The sequence below is a fragment of the Aspergillus welwitschiae genome (assembly GCF_003344945.1).
Source record: "Aspergillus welwitschiae strain CBS 139.54b unplaced genomic scaffold BDQ94scaffold_44, whole genome shotgun sequence".
Classification (NCBI taxonomy): Eukaryota; Fungi; Ascomycota; class Eurotiomycetes; order Eurotiales; family Aspergillaceae; genus Aspergillus; species Aspergillus welwitschiae.
Genome location: NW_020798738.1, coordinates 198,734 through 222,053, shown reverse-complemented (window position 1 = coordinate 222,053; position 23,320 = coordinate 198,734). Strand labels below are relative to the sequence as shown.

The following is a 23,320-nucleotide window of genomic DNA, read 5'->3' as shown; positions in this document are numbered from 1 at the left end:
GCCGTACATCTAAGCCACTTATTTGCCATAATCGTCACGGCGCTTCCTCTTCATCCTTCGCCTTCTTCAATTCCTTTAGTTCCCCCTTCTCCTCCGCGCTCTGTTTCTCCCTCGAACCATCAACCAGCTCATTATTCTGCATAACAAAAGTTGACACAGCAGCGGCAACCAGAACTGACATAGCAAGGAAGAACACCCCACGCGCGGCACGAAGGTAGATGAAGATTGCAGTCTGCTTCTCCAAGCCACTCAGCAGGTCGAGCCGATTGTAGTTGTGCGAAATCCGATCAGCCAAACCAGGCTGGCCCCGAAAAAGAGATCGGAGGGCATTGACTGACAAGTTCTGGAAGATAGCGGCCGAGATGGTCTGGCCGATGGTGGTGCCAGTGTTGCGGACAGTGAAGGAACAGGATTGCACCACAGCGAGGTGTTGCTTATCTGCCGAGGTGAGGAGGCCCATGAGTCTGGTCACATAGGCACCGCCGGACCCAGCACCGTAAATGCCGAGATAGACGAAGGGCGCCCAAGAAGGAGTTGTCTGGGTCATGGTACAGAGCATGACTGCGCCGAGTACGGAGCAGGCTTGGACGGGAAAGTTGATATAGTAGTACTTGGCCGTAATTTTGACGAAGAACCCAGCGGCGAAGGATCCAAGCGCAAAGCAGAGAGCCAGGGGAACAAAACGTAGGCCGCTTTGGCCCGGGGAGTGGCCAAGGACTTCCAGGTACACAGGCACGTAGTACATGATGCTGGTGTTGCCGAAGTTGGAGAAGAATGAACTCAGTTGCGATGCGGCCACGGTGCGTTGTAGTAGGGCTCGAACTGGGATATGAGGATTCTCGGCTTTATAGAATTCCCAGAAGAGAAAGGCCAGAAATCCCAGCGCAGCAAGGATCAAGGTGGTCAGCACTGCTGCGCTGTTCCAGGCAAATGCCGAACCACCAGCATTCATGCCGAATTGGAAGAGGATAATGACAACAAGAAGAGCGACCATGCCGACGTAGTCAACTGGGCGCCTGATAGGACGACTCTTACCCTGAGGGATGTTGAGGTAGAATGCCACCATTGCGATGTCGAGAATGATGAAGGGCACTTGAATTCGGAACGCCCATTTCCATCCGATGGCGTTGGCGACGCCACCCCCATAGACGCCGCCCAGAGCCAATGTGACACCATAGGTGATATTGCCGATGCCTTCGATCAGCGCCCGTTTCCTCATGGATACTAGATCGGTTTCGACAAAAGCAGTGATGGTGCCGATGCAGCCTGCGCCGAGACCTTGAACGATCCGACCTAGCAAGAAGACCGACAAACGGGGCGCCAGCCCGCACAGTAACTGTCCTACGGCTAAGACTGAGAGACAAAGTACAAGGCCATATCATCGGCCCATGAGGTTGGTCAGTTGTCCGCTGAATGGCTGCGAGATGGAGAGACCAATAGGGTATGTGGTAGCGACCCAGGAATAGGATGAAAAAGCATCGTATTCATCACATATATCCTCAATAATTGTGGCAAGCATGGTCGAGTCTACCCTCTGTCAGAAACCTGACCCCTCGGCAGTAAGGAGAGCGGGAAAGAGGATTTTGGGGAGGATGTTGCACATACCTAATGCGCTGAGCAAGACCCCAACCTGATATTATGGGTTTCAGAATCAGTGGGTAGATCATTTGTTAGTCATGTTGAGCACAAAAATTGCTTACCCAGAGACCTAACAGAATTAACACTAGGCGAGCAGTCGATGGCTCGGGGTCCGTATCATCGGAGCTGTCTTCGGTCTCACAAACCGCAGTACTTTGGGGAGCTTCCGTCACTGTCACAAGCTCTATCGAGTCTAGATCATGCTCCCTTTCTTCTTCTCTGCCGGTTCCCTGTGTATAGGCCATGGTGGAAGGACGATCGAGGGTAGGATACAAAGGACAAATGATGACGACTATGAATAAAGCAGATACAGGACAAAATCATGTCATGAGAAGTGTCATAAGTACTGCTCCTGATGATTGAGGACCTTTAGGGCCGCATCTGACTCATATTCGACCAGGGTCCAGGGCTTGGCCACTGAGAAGAAGACATTGAAGTGGAGCTAGACAAGGATGTGTTGTATGCGAATTACAACCATATACCCATGTCGTGTATATCGACAAGAATTGCTATATTATGAAAGAAGATAGTCTTGTGTGTAAGCGTTTGCCGATTTACCCGGAGTCTGAAGCCCTGTATTCGCTCTATGCAGAGTGACTAGTGGAATGCATACGAAGAATGACATCGCACGTATCAAACGAAAAAAAGTATATAGTGACAGATCTGGGTAATATCTAAAGTTTACTGCTAGTGAATCTCATCCAAGTATGAGTCCGCATATCGAGTTAATCAGGAATCAGAAAGTATTGCTTTGTATTATGGTTTCATCCAAGCTAACGTTGTAAATTGACACAAGTGTCTGGGCTTGCTTCCAAAACCTGGAAAGGGGATCTCACCATCATACAGGAGATTACATCAGGGATAGCTGCTGTACTAGTCAGTACTTGTTGCGGGAGCACTATATGTCTGCTTAACTGATTGGTCTAGAGATTCAGTAATTTAGAGACCATCTCGACTAGGTATAGTGCTGCTTTGCCCCTCATTCCTTCTTTGTAGTAGATGTGGATGCTAAGCAAGGCCAACAAAGACCAAAGAAAGCTTAACAAGGCTTAGCAAATAGTAAGCAACTCCTGCTCCACAATCTACCTGGGGTCCGACGGATGGTCCGATGTTGTGGCCGCTTCTGAATTACTGAGCTTATGCGTTGACCATTGGGGACGATAGGAGTTGGCCTTAGTGTGCTTACGAAATGTGGATTGATCCAGTGTGAGTCACTGGCAGGAGCGACCAAAATCATACTCATTTGATACTATGGAAGCTTCCCCATTCGTAATGGAGGGATCCAGCTAATCAAAGCTGCTATATAGGGTCGCTTGGGGAAGGTCAAAAATCATTTTACTTTCCTACATTACTACTTCAGCCGTGGCAGCCCTGTGCAATTTCCCAAATCGTATTTATTCACGGCGACTATGCTATACCTCCGACTAATTCGCGTGCCTGAAAGTCCGGGCCCCAAGTAAACTGGAAATTGGGGAATTCGGAAAGTAGGCTCTTATTCTCTTGGTGAACCCAACAACCCGTAGTTAACTGAATTCTCTGGACGGGTTTACTCCAGGTTTCAGACTATGATGGTTACCTACGTTCCAACTGCCTCGCATAGAGGTTGAAGTCGTGGAAGGGCCGCACCGAGAGGTTTTAGCACAAATGGGTACAAGATTCTATAAATACGGGGTCATGTTTTTGGCTATGAATTGTGGTAGCACTGCGCAACCTTGAAAAAAAAACAAACACGAAGTTTAAGAGTTTATAGGGGCATGGTTTATCCCCCACAACTTTCTTACCGTCAAGAAGCAATCTGGGATGCCACTTCATGTGGGTAATACCGAAGCCAGGGAAACATATCTTTCTGGTACTCGAACAACTGCCAATATTTGACAATGGAGGATTTCCTGACGATTTCCTGGCCCTATCATGACAACATTTAATCATATCATCTCGATCACTGCAGCTGATTCTTCTTATCTTCCGATAACGGGCGGGGTCGCTTACTCAGCTATGGTTTGGTGGGGAAATTGACTCCTCCAGCATGGATTCGGGCTGCTGCTTCTCTCTCCCTCGTCAAGTCCAGCAAATAAAGCTGCAGCATATGCTATTCATCCAAGATTATAGGCTTATGGCCTAAAAAAGGAAAATTAACTTCTGGGAGAACTTCCAGTTAGGGACAATGGACCATTCTCAGCGTCCCAAGCGGACCAGCAATGCGTATGGGCTCCCTCTTCCCCCGGATGTGGATGCTTCTAGTTCACGCCCACTAACCCCGCCAGCTGTCAACGCTGTCGCTCCCGCAAGGTCAAATGTTCTGGCACCCATCCCTGTGACAAGTGCTGTCAACGTCGGGAAGACTGTGTCTTTGAAGATGATCGCAAGATCGTAGTCTCTGAAGAGTGAGAACCATGATCTGCCATTACCGAGAGAGACCAAGTTAATCTTCTTCCCAGGTTATTCCTGTCCCTCAAGCGAAAAGTGGAGGCTCTAGAAAAGAGCGGTGACTCTTCCCCGGTGGTCAAACGCCGGCGAGCCGTGACGGCTGACAGTGCGAATGAATCCAGCTATGGTTAGGCAAAACACCCTTTCATGCTGCATATCCTTATCTAATCAGTGCAGAACCAGCATCGGAGTTGCCCCGAGAGGCATCGCTCGACCCAGTCGAGTCTCATCGAATGGATGACCATTTCACCTCCAACCCCTTTATCAATCCGGGCTACCTCAAGCATACCGGACGACGACAGCGGATATGGCGTAGGTTATCTACTTCCTCTTGGATGGCAATTGCTGACCGCTGCGCAGTGTTTCTTGGACCGACTTCGACCTGGTCGTTCAGTCGCCGCATTCTTACCATTGTACAGGCACACATCTCGCCAGAGAGTCCACGCGCAATCCCTCTCGCGGTAGATGGCGATGCATATCAAATACAGTGGCGCCACGCCAGTTCTGAGGAGGCTCCTGACATTAGCGGTCTGCCCTCTCTAGAGCATGCACTGTACATGGTGAGCACCGTGCAGTTTCATTTCACCCACCTGTACCGGCTATTCGATGAGGATGAGTTCTATCGGCATTTGTATGAGTTTTACGATGATGCGGCAGCCAAGGTGCAGGAACGCCGTCTGTGGTACGTGCAGTTTCTCATCATCCTAGCCTTCGGAGAGGCCTTTCTGGACCCAGTGCGGAACCACACGAACACAGCGGGCTGGACCAAGTATTTCTCGAGGGCTATGTCACTGCTGCCCGATATTACCGGGTTATGGCAGGACCCTACACTCGCGATTGAGGTGCTGGCTCTCATTGGGCTGTATTTCCATTCGGTGGATATGAGGGATACTGCCTATTGCTATGTGAGTATCCGCACAATGTTCTGTTTGCTTGGCTAATCATGTAGATTGGCCATTCAATGCGCATGGCATTGGTTGAAGGGTTTCACCGGGCGCTCCCAGTCAATCAATTAGGACGAAAGTTAGTCGAACGCTGCAGCAACATCTGGTGGACAGTGTATATCCTGGACCGCAAATTCGCGGCGCTGATAGGATCCCCGAATTCAGTGCGGGATGACGAGATCACCACGCTGTTATGGGACCCGCGCACGTGTTCTCGCAATGAGGCTACCCTGAGCCTTCATGTCAAGATCACGCAAGTCATAACGCGCGTGTTGAACAGTAAGTTACTTTCTGCCTAGTTATCACAATGCTGACATCCAGTAGCTGTATACAGTGCCGATGGCACACTGGGAGGGGTCTTTCTTCGCAAGGTACGATCGGTTTTGCAAGAAATGACAACCCTCTCGCAGGAGCTAGATGAGGTCTTTTCGAATCGCTTCGCAAACTCAGTTGACTCACTATCTGGGGTTACCACACGCCTGACCCTATCCTGTCATCTTGTAAACGGAACCCCTTTATCATAGTGCGTACCGCTGCTGATAGTCATAGTGCATCATTGTCACAACGAGACCCCTCGTCCTGAGCCTGCTATGGGAGCGCCTGGGTTGCTTCGAGGCAGGTACAGAGTTTCGCACTCTATCCCCGCCCGTGCAAGCATTGCTTCAGGCGTGCATCGACTCCGCGACAAAATCATTGCGGATACTTACCGCATTGCGCGACCAAAACCTCCTAGGTTCGGGCCACCCCAACTCACGTCATATTCCGATACTGACATGGATGTCCAGAAACCTTCCTTCCTTTCGACCTAGAAAACCTTTTTTCCTCCTTCTTTATTCTTTCTGTAATCTCCGCCATCCTTCCCGACACCCTGACCGATCCGAGCTACCGCGACATGGGCTATAGCCTGCTCGACGCGATGATCGAGCGAGGAAACCGCGTGGCGCAGCTTCGCAGATCCGAAGTTGAGCTGCTGGAAGAACTGATAGCTCCCTTAATGCAACGGCAGGGCCGATCCCCCGACATCGGAAATTATGATTCTGCGCGGCCGCACCTGGCCACACCTACCAGCCAAGGTCAGGAGCGACACACCGAGCAAGTTGAACCATCAGAGTCAGGGCTGCATGGGGAGATAGGGGGATCGGGGATTCCGCCCCCACATGAGATCTCGGAGCAGGACGACGAAATTGCACTTGATTGGAGGGGATTAGGGCTGTCGTTGGACTGCATGCTGACAGCGGCGGACCAACTGAACACGAGTAATTTGGTGCTGGACGCAGAGCGCGAGGGATTGCAGACAGACCTGTGGTTGTGGGAGAGTTGAGCTATCATGGGCGAGGAGTTGCCGGAGAAAGAGAAGGATGACTACCGGTGTAGATGTCCGGATGATGAGTCCACGAACCTTATGCATGTGGCGTACTTTCGGGTCTTGAGTTTGGTACCTGATTTTGCAGATAGTTACTAGATAGATAGTAGTTGTACCTGCATGCCAGCAAACACAAAAGTCTAGCCAATCAGCATTCCCCTTCAACTATACCACCACACCGTCGCCCATTCCTGGAGCCCCTACCGAAGCCTAGGGAGGAACGCGATCAAACAGCCAACATAAGGCTTTGGCCCCTGTTCTATGATACTACCGAATCCCTCCGATAGCATCATTTTGATCTCAACACAGTAATACCGAACATAACACGATACTGTGTAGGCCCCACAGTATCAAAGCAAATATCCAACAGTGGGAGAGGAATTGGCTCGGCACATGAAGTGACATGTCCACTCGATGTACCGAATCGGTAGATAGCCTAGAAACTCCCCCTCGGAGCGAGCCGCTATCTTACATGCAAGCGTGTGTTGGTGTTATTTTATGTTGGGAGTCCGACTGAGTGGGTAGTGAACCGAATCGGAAAACAATAAATTGTAGATGGGAAATTACCATGTAAAGATCGATTCCGTACTAGATACTCCGTCTATTATCCCAGGTAGGAGGCAAATAATGGCTCTGGGTTATCCGGATGATACTTTTCGAAATATTCGCCCAGTGTTTGTTTGTCTGGTTCCGCGGACAGGTCGGATCCGTGGTATGTGGCAAATTAGCCACACCCACATCCACATATTCCGGTGTACTTTGTAGACTATATGTTGTGCTGTACAGAGAGAGTGTGTAGTGCCAATGGATACAAGATAAATTATCCGTCAATCATTTTGATCAGAATCTTGGATACGGAGTAATCTATGGAGTAAATGGAGCGTGATCTAGAAGTGTGTGGAAAGGGACAAACATGACTCCCTCGGTAAAACACTAAACAATAAACAGGTTACTAGTTTTGGGTCCACCCCGAGAATGCCGCTGAGTAATGCCCTCCCTATGTTACTTAAACTTATACGCAAGTAAAAATCTCCTCAAAGCCTCGCCCTTGAGTAACTAGCCCTGAACAGTCCTACGACCGGCGTCCATCCGTGTCGACTTGCGTATGCAAAATCACCGCCAAGCAGACTATTTAACAACCATACGTAGGCTTCCTGTTCCTGGACGAGAGATGTCCGTCTGTCAACTCCGACGGAAGCGCATCCATGGGCCAAGCCACGGCAAGAAATAAGGTAAATCAAACGAACCGTGGAAGTCGTCAGCTACGATGGGATGATGCCAAAGAAACTGAATCGAGGGGAAAGAGGCTGGATGGGACTATTATTAACTTTTTTTCTTCTTTTGTGGTTGGGTTTTTTGTGGTGGTGGCCGAAGGCATACGTAAGTAATGCCCCACTCCGAGGATGAGGCGCCAGCCAGTGGCGTCTATTGCTGCTAAACTGGTGGTTTTGCTTAGGAGAAATGGCTGTTTTACGGAGTAGGGTGGAACTAATTTCTGATAATCGGGTTTTCCTTCTTCTTGTTATTGAAAGGAATTATAAAAATGCTGCCTGAGGTAGCTGGAACAAACCTTCATCCTCTCGATCGACAGTCTCTCGGTCGGACCACCCAGTAGTCTAGTACTGAGATAACACACGTGGAGGGGAGGGATCGATCAATATTCTGGACAGAGAGAGAAAGGAGTTGCGCTGCTAAGCCAACGCTAGTCGATGCTTAACTCCGCCCGGCGCCAATTCTTGCGTCTTTATCACTCCACTCCCTGGCGGTTTTATTTCTCTGCCTAGCCTACTAAGACTCTTGACGACGTTGCTCGGATCCCGGCATCCAGTCAGACACTCCCTCTCTATCAATTGAATTTTTTGGAGGCAATTTTCTTTTCTTTCTTTGCTCTTCCATCTCGCTTGTCACATTTGTGATCTTCTGAATGATGTCCAGCCGTAGCTAGTATCTCTCCAATGCTTTCGTAGTACACAATCGGTGCTCTGACCCACATCCTAGAACCACCATCGTGGCGTCTAGAATTAAACTTCCCCAAATACACAACAAAAGGTACCGGAATGCTGCCATTCGTCCGAGCAACCATCCACCAGACCACATGGCGCCCTCCCAGCTGACGGTCCGGTCTCCCAGTCTGGCTGCCAGACCGCTGCAGTTTCTTTGCTGCACCACGGGTGGACGACGCAAGGGGGCCGGATTACGTGGGGAGCAGAGGGAGAGGATTGGATGGAGGGATGAAATGGCATGCCACAGCCGTGCCTGGATGGTGGAGGCCCCCATCAACAAAATAAGAAAAGAATAGGCAAAAAAACAATAACAACATTGGCTGGCGGAATCTACAAAAAGCCCCATCCGCCAACGGAGTCCATCGCGCCGCATTCGACGCATCCTCGTTCGCTCACCATGGCTGTCCTGCGTTTCAGACCATCGTCGCCCTCCGTTTCACTGCCCTAAACGGGGCTATCGACACTTCGGCTTTCCTCTCCTTTAGTTGGCTCCAGTCCAGGCGCACAGGTGCTGGCACTAGTCCAGTACACTCGTCAATTTTCCCACCATGGCGGCGCCTGCCTTGGCCCAATGCTGACGATTCCTTTTGCGCTGCCTGTCTCCACTTCCTCTTGATCGAGGCCACCATCAAACCCACTATCTCCCCAGAAGAGAGAAAAGACAGTCAGCCTAGAACGGGGGGGCCGATTAGGGCGCAGTCCGTCTATATACCTACCCAAGTCGCCCCGGTTCTTTTGCAGCCCCTCCCCGTTTTTGTCCTGTTCATAGCACACTCCTTATTGTTGTTGCTTTGCAATATTTCAGTCACTCCTTTTTTTGGACCCTGGTTATAGTGGTGTAGAAGACGAACACACCGTATAAACCCATCAACCTCCTTCATTTCGGGAAATCCACCACTCCTCCCCCTTCATCCGGCGGATACAGACTTCACTGGTTGACTCACTGGTCTGAACATAACCATTCTCCACCATGCAGTGGAAGTCACTCCTTTTGTGCGCTGCCATCGCTGAATCGGCCCTGGCTCGCACCCACGGCCACCAGCGCCGTCAACACGGTCACGGCCACGCCCAGGAGGCTCATGTGGCCGCCCGTGACGTCGAAGTCGAGGTGCACACCGTCGTCAACATCGAGCACGTCACCCTAACCACCACCGTCTACGGCCAGCCCACTGAGGCTGCCGAGGCCACCACCAGCACCACTGCCGAGGCAGCAGCCACCACCGACGCCGGAGCCTTCTTGGAAATCGACTTGGACGAGGATCTCGCCATCAGCGCCAGCCTGGGTCTTTCCCTCTCCCTGGGCCTGGGCCTGGGCGATGACCACACCAGCACCACCACCCACACCAGCACTTCCACCAACACCAAGACCCACACCGCCGCCTCCCAGACAGCTGCTAGCACCACCGCTGCCGCCACCAGCACCGGCAGCTCAGCCAGCGAGGCCTGGACCGCGACTCCCACCAATGGAGTCTACTCGACCGCCGGATTCGGCGAGCGCACCAACAGCAGCAGCAGCGGCGTCACCTACAGCGGCAACGTGGGCAACCCCTGGGGCAGCAACATCCAGGAGGTGAGCGCCAGCGACGCCTGGCAATACAAGTACGTCATCCGCATGGAGGGCAGCAACACCAAGGACTGGTTCGTCAGCTTCTGGAACAAGATCGGACCGGATGGAAAGATGGACGGATGGTACGGCCACTCCGCGTTGAACTTCACCCTCGCCGCGGGCGAGACCAAGTACGTTGCCTTCGACGAGAACAGCCAGGGTGGATGGGGTGCCGCCGAGGGCGACAGTCTCCCTACTGACGACTATGGCGGTTACTCCTGCACATGGGGTGAGTTCGACTTTGGCGATACCGATAACAGCGGCTGGTCTGGTTGGGATGTGTCTGCTATTCAGGCTCAGAATGCCGACCAGACGGTCCAGGGTATGCGTATTTGCCAGTACTCGGATAAGCAGTGCTCGTATATCACGACTGATGCCGAGACGGTGGTGAATGCGTACACTGCCTCTGAGGCGTCGGTGGATGGTATTGGTGGAACTGTGTCGTCGGGTGCGGTGCGCTTGACGGTTGAGGTGGATTATAGCTAGATGTTTGATTTAGTTGTCGATGTGGATGTGGATGTAGATACCTCTTGACTTTCTTGTCTGTTTGTTTTGTTTATGTTGATGCTGTTGTATATACACCGGATCGTGGATTCGTGGAAATATACATAGTTTTACCGATTAACTATATATGGTATCATTATTGAGTGTTGAGTACGGGTAGTCAAGTTGAGTAGAGTGTTAGAACAGTCGAGAGATCGCGGGTGTTATTAGTCTAAATTGCGTTGTGATTTCGATCATCGGGATGTCTCACATTGAAACCGGGGATTGGGGACGCTGATCCGATCGCGGTGGAGTGGAGCAACGGTCTACTAGAGATCCTGTCTGGATGCGAGGAGAGAACTGTTTGCTGATCGAGGATCGGCCGGCGGTGAAACTGCTGCAGGCGATGCTCGGAAGGCTCGGATCGCTGCCGCTGTGCCGCAGGATTCATGACTGCAGGTTGGCGTTCACAGGTTAACGCCTCTCGGGGGAATTATCGTTATAGAGCCAGTTGATGTATTTATTGACGTGGTCGTACTATGTAGTATTTGGTGGGTAGTGGTACTAAATTATACATACTAGTGAGCACTGTACCGCCAGTGCTGTGGAACTAAACGGCTGGTCGCAATATATACCTACCTACCACTGACATTCACCCCATAGGCATTTTAGTACACCATCATGATCATGGTAGAGATTAAAAAGGAATTGGTTCATATGACAAATCCATACTAAACTAAAACTGAAATAGAACCCTTAAAGTAGTACATACACAAGCCAAGCCTTTCTTATTTCGTGAATGAGAGTGTTGGGCTGTCGCTTCATGATCGTTGTCATTCATCGATGCCCTTGCTAAACACAAGGCTGGCTTATTTAATGATCTTAGTAGGTCTCCTTCAACAACTGGTCCCATAGCTCAGTTGGTTAGAGCGTGACGCTAATAACGTCAAAGTCGAGGGTTCGAGCCCCTCTGGGACCATCTTTTTTGTCTCTTTGGTTTTTTTACCTATTGTTTTCCCGCCCCACAGAGATAAGAAGCGCGCACCTACTCAGACCACCAACTAGCCTTGAAAATGCTAGAACCAGGATGTACACGTCTACGCAAGTCTGGATAACGATCGGTTGGACAACATAATCCCGATGCATTTCCATCGGGGCATTCATCATAGTGAGACTGTTACTGTACAACGAATGACATGTTTGGGAGCACAGCAGTCTCATCGATCAATCACATCAAAACCTTCCACCATCCCCTTGTCTACCAGCACTTCACCATCCTTGAAAGATCATTACTCACAGAGCGTAGACTGCATTTTCAAGTCTGCTCAAGTCGAACCACATAGACAATAGTCTCGTGGCCTCGAGGCCGTTCCAGGCCAGCTGATCATATAAAGGCCCTGCTGCTCGGTACGGGAGCCCGTCTACGTGGGAGCTGCCCCTGCCACACAGGGTCGGCGGAAAATAGCGATCATAGCTCAAGTGCCGCCGTCCTGAGTGGCAAGAGGAGCTTCCTCGTAGCAGGGGTCCGGTACCGATGCAGACGGGCCTTTGTACGCCCTACTGGTAAGCAACTAGCTTCCAGATCACGTCACTTTGCATAGGTAGTTCACGCAAAGTCATGGAGCTCAAGCAGGCCAGTCAAGGCCCAAGGTAGCCAGGACTGGCAGCACGGAGTCGACCGAGCCAGTGTCCATATAGACAGCTCCGATGAGAGCCTCGACAGTGTTGGCCATGACTTTGTCGGACACCATTCCTGCCTGGGATGGATTGACAATGACTACGTTATCCAACCCCATCTTACGCCCAATGAGTGCAAGGTTGGCGTTGCTGGCTTTGGTTTGAAGGATGTTGCTGGTGAATTCTGATGTAGAGGGTGAGCATGCTTACCCCAAGCAAAGGCGGAAGGAGAGGTTTACCTCGGCTTCTTTTGGCCTCGTATCCGTCCAGGGTAAGTGCCAGTTTGAGCACGGCATCTCCAACAAGGGCAAGCTCCTTGTGGCCATCCGTGCGGGTTGTCAGCCCGGGCAGGGCAACCCCAGGAGTGACTAGCGCTTCCATTCCGATGGTCGGGTTATCGAAGGTGTGCCCGATCATGAGTTGGGCTGTTTGGACTTTTTCCGTAAGAGAAGAAAAGGAAGGCATAGTGCCGTAGTAGAGTTGCTTGGTGTGGTTTCAACGAGTATGAGAGCGTTCAACGCTAGTGTATGAGAAAGGAAGTTTGTAGGAGAGGAGGACGGGTTTGTAAGGGATGGGTGAGTGAGGAGGAACAATCGAATGCGAGGAGGGATGGCCCTTTTAACCCCTTCCCTGGGGTTGGGGAGGGGCTTATCAGGTGATGTTGCTGCATGTGCTGCGCCAACTATCTAGCCTTGCATTCGTTGATCAGCTTGCCTTGCGTATCCTTGACCTTTCGATACTAACGGATCAGCTATCATCCACAGGATACAGTATATACTTCTCTTATCTCTCGGCCGCTTAACCTGTCAACACATCAACTATTTATTTACACTACAAGAGTACTCTAGGCTGGACTTCATGCTCATAATATGAGACTTATCTTGAATCGTTGTTCTAAGCTGGAAACTGTACCCCCGCAAGTCAAGTGTCTCAGCCTCGCGGGTCACCCCATCGATCCCGCAAAGGCTGAATTGAGGTTGCGCCTAGCAGCACCCCCACCCGAATAGTCTGTCTTGGAGCATGGATCCTGGCCCAGTCAAACCATGGATCAACAACACTGTGAACGGCTGTGCACTAGCTATTGGCGGCTAGAGCAAGTGACAATAAATTACGACTGTAGCCCCCAGATTGCATCAGCTGGGGATTCACTTGTTGGAAAGTATAGCGAACATCTCAGCTGTCCTTTGATTTTGGCTCAATATTTGGAAGCAGTTGGCGGGGTTGAACTTGTTGCTGCTGCTGCTATGTGACAAGGAGAGCTCACCTGAATTCATGGGAATCGCAAGGCTTTCTCTACGCCCATGGTGTTATCGCCTACCAGGCAGCCTTGCTAGTCCTAGCACGAAAGGGTCAGTGCACCACAACACCTGTGGCTTTCGGGGACAGAGCATTGTTGAGTATAACCCCGCAAGCATACCCTTGCATAAAACTCACCAATAGCATAAGCTGCCTTGATACAGAGTATACTGGGCGCTTTTCTGATGGAGCAACATCATGCGCCACGCCAGCTCCTCCTAGTTCATCTGCTCAGCTAATTATGCAGGGCTGCCTGAGCGACTCATTGAGGTTGTCTCAAGGGCATCAAAGTAAAAGCTGAGCTCGGAGGCTTTTAGCAGCAGCGAAGATAATTACTGTGTATTAATATGAGGTCAGTGACTTTCATTTAGGCATAGGGACGCCATAATTGAAGCGGTAACTAGCAGGAGTGAGAAAGAGGAGTATATGGAGAGGAAACTGGTCACAAGAGTTGAGGAATAACTAGAATAAGAGGACAGTGATATGCTTTTTCCCAATAACCACTGCGCCGCTACCCACCCAAAACATGTGCACACTGACCTACAAAATCAACTAGCGCAGATACGGACTAGCGCAGATACGGAAATGCCAGATACCGAACACCCCACTTCTAACAAAGGTTGAACAATATGACAGTAGACCAGACGTTAAGTAGAGGGCACGTAGAAACAGCAACCACCCTCTCAAAGGGCTCAATTCAAATCCTCATTATTCAATCAAGGATGGCCACCCCCTTGATCTACTCCTTGACTGCATCTTGATTTGCGGATAGCGATGAAGAGATGAGCCTACGGAAAAGCCCGCGTTTTGGTTTCGGAGATTGCTCGTTGCATTGGAGTGTCGAAGCGTCGGAAAATGTACTCTCCGAGTCGCCCTTTGGTTGGTTTTTCGCCTCATCTTTAGCAAGTTCGTCGATGAATGTGGGCATGTCACGCGTGCCAGAAGGGTTCATGCGCATGGTCGGAGCTCGAGATGTAGGAGACATGGTGACTGGATAATGTGGTTTGGATGACGACTATAAGATCAAGTTCCCCTTCGTACTAGCTGGAGAATGAGATCGTAGGAGATATGGGAGGCGTAGTGATGAAGCAATACAGGACACAAAGAACAATTGCACGAGATAAAGTAGTTTTATATTCTGAATGTGGATGATTCAAATTCAAGTTCCTCTTTGTACGAGGTGGAGAGTGAGGTTTTAGTAGGAGTCTGAGAAGCTTGTAATGAAGCAATGCTGGATGAAAAGGACAGTTACCCGAGAGGAAGTGACCTATATATACTCTGTATGTGGCTGATATACTAAAGTGAGGTATAGAATGCTTCAAGGCAACAATATTGGCCTTCCTAAGGCAGTGACATTCCCGTAGACAAGCATGTGATGGGGTAGACAGCTAAAATCTCACGGGCTTGGCGGCAACACAAGTGCCCAATTTTCCGTTCTAGAATGCCATGACGCTGAGGGCTGTGATGTTCAGCCTCACGGAACAAAAACATCTTAGCAACCTCTTGTTCATGCCTTCGGCGCAGGTTTCCAGAGAATGGGAAGAGCGGGTTTCAGACTTTGCCGTATATCGAGAGAGTACCCCCATGTTATAGCTAAGAGCTATTAACCACATAATATGTAGGTCCTAACATCTACGTTTATCCTACATAGGAAAGCAGCATGAGTATCTCGCATTGAAGTCTCTACCCCAAATTCTGTTCTGGAGCTTGGTCAGTGGTCTAGACACCTGGATATTTGTGAATTGAATGACGACATAGACACTTTAGCCGACAGACTATATCCTAGACGTGAGTCAGGGGGCTCATTGTTAATTTAATCTAATGCATGATGTAGTCTACTAGTGCCTAGGTCACAGCCAGTAAGCGATATCATTGGCTATAGCTGACCGCAGGCTTCGAATGCCTTCAAAACGCCGACAACAGTATACAACAACCGCACATTGCAAGTAAGGTGTATTTCACATAATATATAGATTATGAAAGTACTTTTATTCAATGCCTTAATTGTCTAAACTTCGACATGAAACCATATTTCAGTATTCGAGTCAAACGCCAAGTAAGGCCTTGCCTACGAGACACAGGTAACAATGTGTTAGATGCATTGCGTCATACCTAAGTTGCATAAAGTGAAAAAGCTGAAACAATCATAACGTGACTCTCAGAACAGCTTTTCAATGCCAGAATCTATTCTATGCATGATTTGGCAGCCTAAGTGGCTGTGGAAGAATAATGCACGCAGCGGCTAATCAACGTCCAAGATTTACTAAAACGGCTTTAGCTCGCGCTACCTTATCTTTCCAATCAACAACCACTCATCTTGTGGCATTTTAGACGGCATGGCCAATGGGACACATCGGATTTCTTCTCATAGTCACATGGCCAACGACGTGGCAACTAGTTACTTACCGTGACTCACAACAGACGTGTTTGCCTGATTGACGTGAGTAAGCTGCTGGGAGCTAGATTGAGGTGTCCAGGGGCATTCCAGACTTTGCCTGCATTTGTTTTCGACCGGACAATCGCACCTCTTCTAACTCAGCACTCCCTGTACGCAGTGTACCGCCAATTTAATAGCTCTTTCAGAGTCGAAAGTAAAAAAGGGTTATTGCCATGATTCGCAGCGAAAAATAAATCCAGTCTCTCGGCTACTTTGACCTTAATTTATCCGTTCTCATTGGTCGAACAACATTTTTTTGCGTACTATTTCTGGAGAACGGAACTTACTCTGGTATATTCACCCACCAATAGAAGGGATTACGACATGAACTTGGCATTCGAGCTTAGCACTCGGAGATATCCGAGCTGTTCGGTGTTAAAGGGTCCGGTGGCGCAATAGTTTTAAGTCTGGACCGGTTTCCTGGATGCGAGTAAATGTCCCCGCCAATCAGACCCACCGGGTACCTGATCCCAATATCTAAAAGGTAAAAGGTGCCGATCAGATTCGAGAGTTCCTTGATGGCCATGCGCTAATGTCGATTTAATCTCCGCGATACGAGTGGCAAAGTGGTGTTATGTGGTTGAGATTTTCAACTAGCGTGGATCTTGAGTGGGGAGGTACTGACTCGAGATGTAGAGAGGGATTGGGTCTGCTGTCTACGCAGTCTGCTGAAGGCATGTTGACTTATCTCTACTTAGGACAATTAAAAATGCATCGAGCAGCGGATGTAATATTATAAGCGGTAAAGTATGACTAGTGTTTCTCTATGGTATAATGACAACCTTCTACATTTCCTATAACGTTACCCCTGTATGCCCACAACACGACCACAATTTCCGTTGGACATCTGGATGGTAGCCGAAGTGTCATGAATAGACGCCTTGGCGTAAACAGAAGACTGTGAGCAGGTTGTTGTGTGGATTAGATAGCAGTATCTGATGGAGGAAGAAACCGCGTTGTAGTAGGACATGGCGCAGGTGGAGCTCTCCATGCAGCTGACACAGCAATCATATGCAGAGCTGGTGTCGCCAACAGTCAAGCTTTCACCGGGAACGTTGGTGAAGGCGATCAGGTACATGTATTGGCCCGCAAAAGAGCCAAATTCAGAGGAGAGAGGGTCGCCAGCAATATTGCTAGACCCGCACGCCTCGTAGAAGGTGGTGGTAGCCACGGCGGCCACAGCGCTGGTAGTCGACGTCACGGTGGTTGTTTCGGCAGCCGCGGATGTGGTTTCAGTGATGGTGGACGTGGTACTGTAGCTCAGCGTGGTTGAGACATCGGAAGGGATCACGACTGAAGTACTGGTGATAGTGATTGTCATAGTCACGGTGGATGTAGGCGTGACTGCGGTAGTAGTCGCGGGAGATTGGGTCACTGTGGAGACGGTGGTGGTCTTGACAATAATCTTCTGGTGGCACTCGACCTCTTGAGAATATTGATAGTCGTCCAGCCAGGAGGAACAATCGTCCTGCTCGATCAAGGACCGCTTGGCAGCAGTAGCTGTAGGCAGTGTTTCCACAATGGGAGAAAAACCCGAAGAGCTGGCAATTGTGGACGTGCTCGCGCTCGTGGTGGAGATGGTGACAGATATAATGGCAGTGACAGCAGCAGGAGTGATAGTCACCGTTGCAGTGTCATATTCAGTTGAGGTTGTCGAGAAAGTATCAGTGACCGTGTCAGCTGTGGAAATGGTCGTAGCCGTCTCATAGTCGGTGACGGTCACAGTCGAGGCGTCAGGGGTCACAATGACGGTGTCTTGTGTCGTCGAAAAGACAACAACCGGTGTCGGGTCATGGATGGTGCGCGTAATGGTAGTGGTAGGAACAAGTGCCAATGACTTAGTTCCCAGCTGCGTGCGGCAGGACACCGAAGGCACATAGGCCTGACTGCTGGCCACAGGCGAGCTGGCCGCGGGGGTGATGGCTGCGACCCGACCAAGCAGAAAGCCCGCGGCGACAATGAAGCCCTGGATTGACATTTTCACAGGTTGGCAAAATATGAGGTTAATATGTAAGGCAATCACTCAAAACCCTCGGTAGGTTCGGAGTGTCCTCGCAATAAGTACTCCGTCCCTGAATTCCGGTGGGATTCGGTGTCGGCTATTTTCGCCGTCGTTGATAGACCCGCGATCCAGTGGGCGTCGATAGTCCAGCTGAATACGAAGGCTGAGACAGGAACCAGAAAATAGCTCCGTTGCGTGTGTATTCCTTCTTTGTATTCTCTTTGCCGAATCTCCGACCGAAAGGGAATCCTTGAGTGATCTATATACAGTGACCCGCCTCTTGCAAGAGAGAATCAGGGCTCGGTTTCTCACCCCCTCTTTTGAAAGTCGTTTCTCATTGGAATTCAACCACAAGTCATTCATTTATGTTTTATGCTACCTGATTACTTCTGATCAACTAATTCTACTTTCCTTAATATTCTTTATTCGATACTCTTGAGCTGAGTCGATCGCTGTCAGAATGGGTCACCTGCTGATGCGAGGATGGATCCTCGCCTCGTTATTGATGCAAACCAGCATCGCCATGACAGTCGTTGTTGAGCCAGCAGCTGCGACTTCTACCACTACTTCCTCTGCTGTCGCACATACGCATCATCACTGGTCCTATAGCTCAAGGTCCTTGCCCAGTCGCAGGCCATGCACACCCAGTTATTCGTCGTCTGTTCCTTCTTCGAAGGCAGCAACTCCTACTCCATCAATCATCGTGGTACCCTCGTCGAGTGCAGTCCCATCACCCTCTACCTCGCCTGTAACGGAATCGCCAACTCCCAGTTCAAGACCGGTACCCAGTCGTTCAGCAGCTCCTCGCCCGCATTGGAGCTATGTATCCCGGCCTTTACCTCAGCGAAGCCAGTGTTCGGCTTCGTCCCGAGCATTTCCGAGCTCTTCACTCCCTGTCCCCAGACTGTCTGGAAGCACATTCAGCGGTGTTCCCGCGCCAACCACTGTGGGGACCGCATTTCTTCAGTCGAACATTTTCACATCCTCAGCTGCAACATTCACCGAGTCTTCCACACTGCAGTTCACTACGTCGGCAGTCCTCTCTACTCGCACAGCCACAATTACTGCATGTCCATCTACAGTCCCAGATTGTCCTCCACGCTCGAGAACCACCCTTGTCACCACAGAGACCATTGTGGTGTCCACCACGATATGCCCAGTCACCGAGACTGCTGGTCCGACTCGGACGGATTCTGCCTCGCCGACAGCAACCGACACTGCTGTCAACAATGGTCATGGCAGCGGTGGAGCGGAGCTTACAACTTCCACGGTTTTCAGCACTCGCACTGCTACCATAACTGCGTGCCCTTCCTTGGTAACAAATTGCCCGCTCAGGTCGAAAACGACCTATGTGACCACCGAGACCTTGGTAGTCTCAACCACTGTTTGCCCCGTAGCCGACATCACTGGTAGCAGCGGCGCTGTAATTACTACCCAGTCTGCATCTCATCCTTCGGCTAGCGTAGCTGTTGGTGACAATTGGGGCAGCATGGGTGGTTCTGACATTACTACTTCTACGATCTTGAGCACCCGTGTGATCACTGTTACTGCATGTCCCTCTTCCGTGACCAACTGTCCCATGAGGTCAAAGACGACTTATGCAAGCACTGAGACACTGGTTGTCGCGACGACTGTGTACCCAGTCCCGAAGGTCACTAATACCAAAGCAAAGGCTCCTCTTCCATCTGTCACAAGAGCATCGGAAGAGGGACCATCACTCACCACCTCCACCATCCTGAGCACCCGCATTGCCACAGTTGCCAGCTGCACTGGGGATGACTGTCGCAGCTCATCGTCTGACTCTTATGTCACGACTGAGACCCTCGTTGTAGGAACGACTGTTTACACAGTATATCCAGGATATGCATCCTTCCCAACCAAAGGTGTTGATGCTATGGCTGCTCCTACGGCCGCTGTCACGCTCCTCCAGACTGCCAACTCAGCGGGTAGCTCCCCCAAGGTTGTTTCATCTGGATCGCAGCCCATCTCTGCAGGTGAGACTAGCACTCAGGGTACAGGCTCAAGCGCAGGCTCAAGTGCAGGCTCAAGTGCAGGCTCAAATGCGGAGCCAAGTGAGGGATCGGATGCCGGCTCTGCTGCAGACTCCAGCGCCGTATCAGGTGCCAGCTCGGGCGCAGCCGCAGACACAACCTACACCACCACGATTATCGTCGAATCATGCTCCAATGAGGGAACCTGCACCGAGTATGGCAGTACCATCACAATGGCCCGGACCTCCAACCTTGCTCAGCCCACTGTGCCTCCCTCCCCGTATTCGTACACTTCGTACTCGGGCTCAGGATTGGGTTGGAACCACAGTACTCCTGTCTCTTCAGCACATGTCTGGCCTCAGAGCAGTCAACAAGCTGGCATGAGCACGGCTGTGATTACTAGCACAAGAAGCGCAAGTGCCGTTAATGCATTGTACACTGGGTCTGCTTCTGCAGGTTCCCGGTGGTCGATGCTGCAGGTGGTCGGAACGGTGGTAGCAATTCTGACGGCTGTTCTTGTCTAGTTACGTGTGGGGTGATAGTATGACTCTGAAATGAATGTTGTATGTCGTCTGGTGGCACTGTATACTATCGTGTTATGTTCAATTGAAGGTCTTCCCGGTTTATTTGACTTTTGTGGTAGGAAACTTGAGGCCACACTGTATTGATTAGTGGACAGCCACATAGGCCAGGGCACAACTATACTGCGACCAACTGCAAAGACGCTCTTCTCCTACCTCGATAAAAAACCTATTATTTGCGTTGTGTTCAGAAGGCTTATTACTTGAGTATCCTTCTCACCAAAACCTCTTATTGTGCTCACTGAAAAACCCAAACGACATCCATAGCATGTTTTTCATGATATAGTAACAGAAGTATGTCTCCGTACTAGGATATAAAGGCCAAGTACCCTAGAGTACAGAGCATAACCGACACTGCACTTTAGACCAAGCACACAACAGGGCGTGATTTATTTACCCTGAAACAAGTAGACCAAAATCGCCAAGCAAAGAACGAAGAACATAGATGTATGCATTCCTACCTTGGGCTTATTCTTCTTCCACCCTGGCCCGTCCTTTTCTGGAAGCGGTAGAAAATTGATCGTTGGACTTCCCCGAATAGTCCCGGTTCCTAGGACTGCTGGAACATCCGCCAGAAAGGGAAGGACATATCGCCCAAGCAACCTATTCAGGAAGCCATCTCGTGCCTGAAAGCGAACCATATATCGTGAAGCAGTATAGACTCTCTTCACCCGACCGTAGCGGGTGGAGTAGTATTCTTGAAGAAGGGTCTGCACTTCCGAATCGGGAAGTCTCTGCCGTCTGGCCTTTAGCAGCGCCCCGTGAAGAAGGTTCGTCAGGACTGCCGCATCTTCTATCGCTAAGTTGGCTCCTTGTCCAATGTTGGGTGTCATCTGTAGCGCCAAAATGAGTACAAATAGCATGGTTGTATAAGGGGGTACCTCGCTGACACATACCTTATGAACACTGTCGCCAATGCAAACAATACGGCCGTGGAACCAGGTACGAAAGACGTTCTCCTCTAACGCCGTCATGGAGGCAACTATTCGAGTAGTCCACACCTGGCCGAAGGTAAGATTTTTCGTGAGGTGGTGATCAGATAGCTTCTCACACAATTGGTTCATGTACTGGTCTCCGAATCGGGGCCTGTCAGGATATGTGTACTTTTGATCAAGCTTTTTTACGACGAACCAAAAAGCACGTTTATTTCTCCCAATAAAGACAATAAGGGTGAGATTATCATGAAAGGCATTGATTTGATCTCCAACCTCCAGAGTTGGTACGCAGGACGAAATGCCGAATATGCAGCAATACTCAGTTGTCGTGCCTGAATCCAAGATGAGTCAAATTTCAACTGATTGAAGAGGAGAAGCCTACTATTTCTCTCGCTCTTCGTGACCAATCCCGGCTGTATTGCGTCTGCTATCCTCCACATCTCCGAGCGTACTTTGCTATGGACACCATCGGCCCCAACCACCAAATCACCCGTGTATGTCGCACCGGCTTCGGTTATCACTTTAACACGACTTCCTGAGGGACAGATTTCGGTAACACGTTGACTGGTAAGGATCTTAGATTGGTCCGGATACCGGGTATGCAAGACCTCAAGTAGCTTCTGGCGATCGAAGAACGCGATAGGGTAGCCGAATCTGTTGAAAGTAGCAGATCAGATTGTGCCATTCCAAAAATAAGTAGAATAGAAGCCCCACTGCTCGTGAAGATGCCTCGGGAATGTGCTGGAGAACGAGAATTCATCTGGATATGTAATGTGTGCTGTATCAAGAGGTTCGATGAATTGCTCAATGTGCTCGTAAAGTGATAATTGATTCAAGATTCTACCACCATTAGGAAGAATCCCAATTGAGGCACCTATTTGCGGCGACAGGTCACTGCTTTTCTCAAGTACGATGTGGTCTATGTTCACTCGTCGGAGGCAATGAGCTAGCGTGAGACCAGCAATTCCGCCTCCCACTATTATGACCGTAAACTGGGAAGCGCTCATGTCTGCCTGGACCAGATAATACGGGAAGTACAATATAGATGCTGGGAATGTAGTGCACCTGGTTTGCTTCAAATGTGGGGATGTGAGTTAACGTTGTGCTGAGGTGCATGGATCATTAGAGGAAACATAAAGGGGCATGGTAGGGCGTCAGGACAACGGATTGGAAGAACCAGTATAATGTTATCCGCAATTCTCTCGGCTTAGGCTTAAGTACTTTATAGTTATAAAAGTTATATTAAGCTATCTCTAGCCATAAGAGCAAGTTCTACACTCATCGACTAGTTCGGTCCACATTTTTATCACCAATCAAACGTGCTTGGACTCGGGAGCATACTGGTTAATGTACCTGCAGGTCGCAGTATAGTGAGGTAGATGTAAAATCCATCAACAAGTCTATTTGCTATAAGTCTAAGTCAAAAACATTTTGTTTTGCATGGTGATACCCAACTTCGGTGATCTGATCCCTAATGTTCCTTGCAAATAAAATTCGGTATATGAAAATATAACCAACCAACAAGCCCAAGATATCATATTTGTTTGGATTAATCGGAGTTAAAGCAAACCAGACCAGCAGAGCCAGTTGGGTCTCTCTTACTGACGTTGTTAGGAATGATTGTGGCACTTGCCACATACAGATTGGTAGCAAGGGTGGAGTGTCGGAGTTTTGTCCCCCCGCGGCAGATTGCCTCGTTTTATCAAGCCCTCACTGAGCCGAACGCTGTGGTACCTAATAACAGCACCTCTGTTACGCCAAGAAATTAAAAGCCTGTAGTGGGACACTCATAGGGCTAAGTTATCTAATGAAGAGAAATGATCATCTCACATGCGGCAGGTACTCTCGTAACGCTGTGCATTGTGATCATTCATACTGAGCACTTTTTGCCATGACTATAATTCACTTAAAAGGTCCTTGGATATGTGCGCCGACGG

At 49.9% G+C, this 23,320-nt stretch overlaps 9 protein-coding genes and 1 non-coding gene across 10 annotated transcripts; 4 read left to right on the top strand and 6 right to left on the bottom strand.

Annotated features, from left to right (window-relative positions):
- Positions 1 to 34: 34 nt before the first annotated feature.
- BDQ94DRAFT_174668 (major facilitator superfamily domain-containing protein) lies at positions 35 to 1,883 on the bottom strand (the record flags this gene model as incomplete). Its single annotated transcript, XM_026772391.1, has 3 exons — positions 35 to 1,353; positions 1,606 to 1,630; positions 1,701 to 1,883. 3 exons carry the CDS (start codon positions 1,881 to 1,883, stop codon positions 35 to 37), a joined length of 1,527 nt encoding a protein of 508 aa, XP_026621619.1.
- A 1,807-nt stretch (positions 1,884 to 3,690) lies between these two features.
- On the top strand, positions 3,691 to 6,521 carry BDQ94DRAFT_183452 (putative C6 transcription factor). The gene is made up of 9 exons (XM_026774420.1): positions 3,691 to 3,840; positions 3,903 to 4,022; positions 4,077 to 4,192; positions 4,243 to 4,377; positions 4,426 to 4,970; positions 5,015 to 5,288; positions 5,334 to 5,509; positions 5,559 to 5,742; positions 5,795 to 6,521. Exons 1-9 carry the CDS (start codon positions 3,803 to 3,805, stop codon positions 6,328 to 6,330), a joined length of 2,124 nt encoding a protein of 707 aa, XP_026621618.1. The 5' UTR covers positions 3,691 to 3,802; the 3' UTR covers positions 6,331 to 6,521.
- Positions 6,522 to 6,960: 439 nt separating this feature from the next.
- BDQ94DRAFT_151883 (uncharacterized protein) lies at positions 6,961 to 8,044 on the top strand (the record flags this gene model as incomplete). The annotated part of the gene is made up of 2 exons (XM_026767839.1): positions 6,961 to 7,884; positions 7,943 to 8,044. A coding segment is annotated over exon 1 (179 nt), but the record flags the coding sequence as incomplete, so codon positions are not given.
- A 221-nt stretch (positions 8,045 to 8,265) lies between these two features.
- On the bottom strand, positions 8,266 to 9,115 carry BDQ94DRAFT_151882 (uncharacterized protein). The gene is made up of 2 exons (XM_026767838.1): positions 9,092 to 9,115; positions 8,266 to 9,012 (listed from the first exon to the last, which is right to left on the bottom strand). Exon 2 carries the CDS (start codon positions 8,755 to 8,757, stop codon positions 8,314 to 8,316), a length of 444 nt encoding a protein of 147 aa, XP_026621616.1. The 5' UTR covers positions 8,758 to 9,012; positions 9,092 to 9,115; the 3' UTR covers positions 8,266 to 8,313.
- On the top strand, positions 9,024 to 10,582 carry BDQ94DRAFT_96685 (putative allergen Asp F4-like). Its single transcript, XM_026776942.1, has one exon. It carries the CDS (start codon positions 9,346 to 9,348, stop codon positions 10,465 to 10,467), a length of 1,122 nt encoding a protein of 373 aa, XP_026621615.1. The 5' UTR covers positions 9,024 to 9,345; the 3' UTR covers positions 10,468 to 10,582.
- A 787-nt stretch (positions 10,583 to 11,369) lies between these two features.
- Positions 11,370 to 11,443, top strand: BDQ94DRAFT_t236. The gene has a single exon. It is a non-coding gene; the product is annotated as a tRNA-Ile (tRNA).
- On the bottom strand, positions 11,423 to 12,799 carry BDQ94DRAFT_151875 (ribonuclease III domain-containing protein). Its single transcript, XM_026767837.1, has 2 exons — positions 12,381 to 12,799; positions 11,423 to 12,325 (listed from the first exon to the last, which is right to left on the bottom strand). The coding sequence occupies exons 1-2, from the start codon at positions 12,604 to 12,606 to the stop codon at positions 12,090 to 12,092; spliced, it is 462 nt and encodes a 153-aa protein (XP_026621614.1). The 5' UTR covers positions 12,607 to 12,799; the 3' UTR covers positions 11,423 to 12,089.
- A 924-nt stretch (positions 12,800 to 13,723) lies between these two features.
- Positions 13,724 to 14,656, bottom strand: BDQ94DRAFT_151873 (uncharacterized protein). The gene has a single exon (XM_026767836.1). The coding sequence runs from the start codon at positions 14,420 to 14,422 to the stop codon at positions 14,177 to 14,179; it is 246 nt and encodes an 81-aa protein (XP_026621613.1). The 5' UTR covers positions 14,423 to 14,656; the 3' UTR covers positions 13,724 to 14,176.
- Positions 14,657 to 16,676: 2,020 nt separating this feature from the next.
- Positions 16,677 to 17,852, bottom strand: BDQ94DRAFT_174664 (uncharacterized protein; the record flags this gene model as incomplete). Its single annotated transcript, XM_026772390.1, has 1 exon — positions 16,677 to 17,852. One exon carries the CDS (start codon positions 17,850 to 17,852, stop codon positions 16,677 to 16,679), a length of 1,176 nt encoding a protein of 391 aa, XP_026621612.1.
- A 2,985-nt stretch (positions 17,853 to 20,837) lies between these two features.
- BDQ94DRAFT_174662 (FAD-dependent oxidoreductase) lies at positions 20,838 to 22,390 on the bottom strand (the record flags this gene model as incomplete). The annotated part of the gene is made up of 4 exons (XM_026772389.1): positions 20,838 to 21,281; positions 21,345 to 21,715; positions 21,766 to 22,037; positions 22,098 to 22,390. 4 exons carry the CDS (start codon positions 22,388 to 22,390, stop codon positions 20,838 to 20,840), a joined length of 1,380 nt encoding a protein of 459 aa, XP_026621611.1.
- Positions 22,391 to 23,320: the final 930 nt, after the last annotated feature.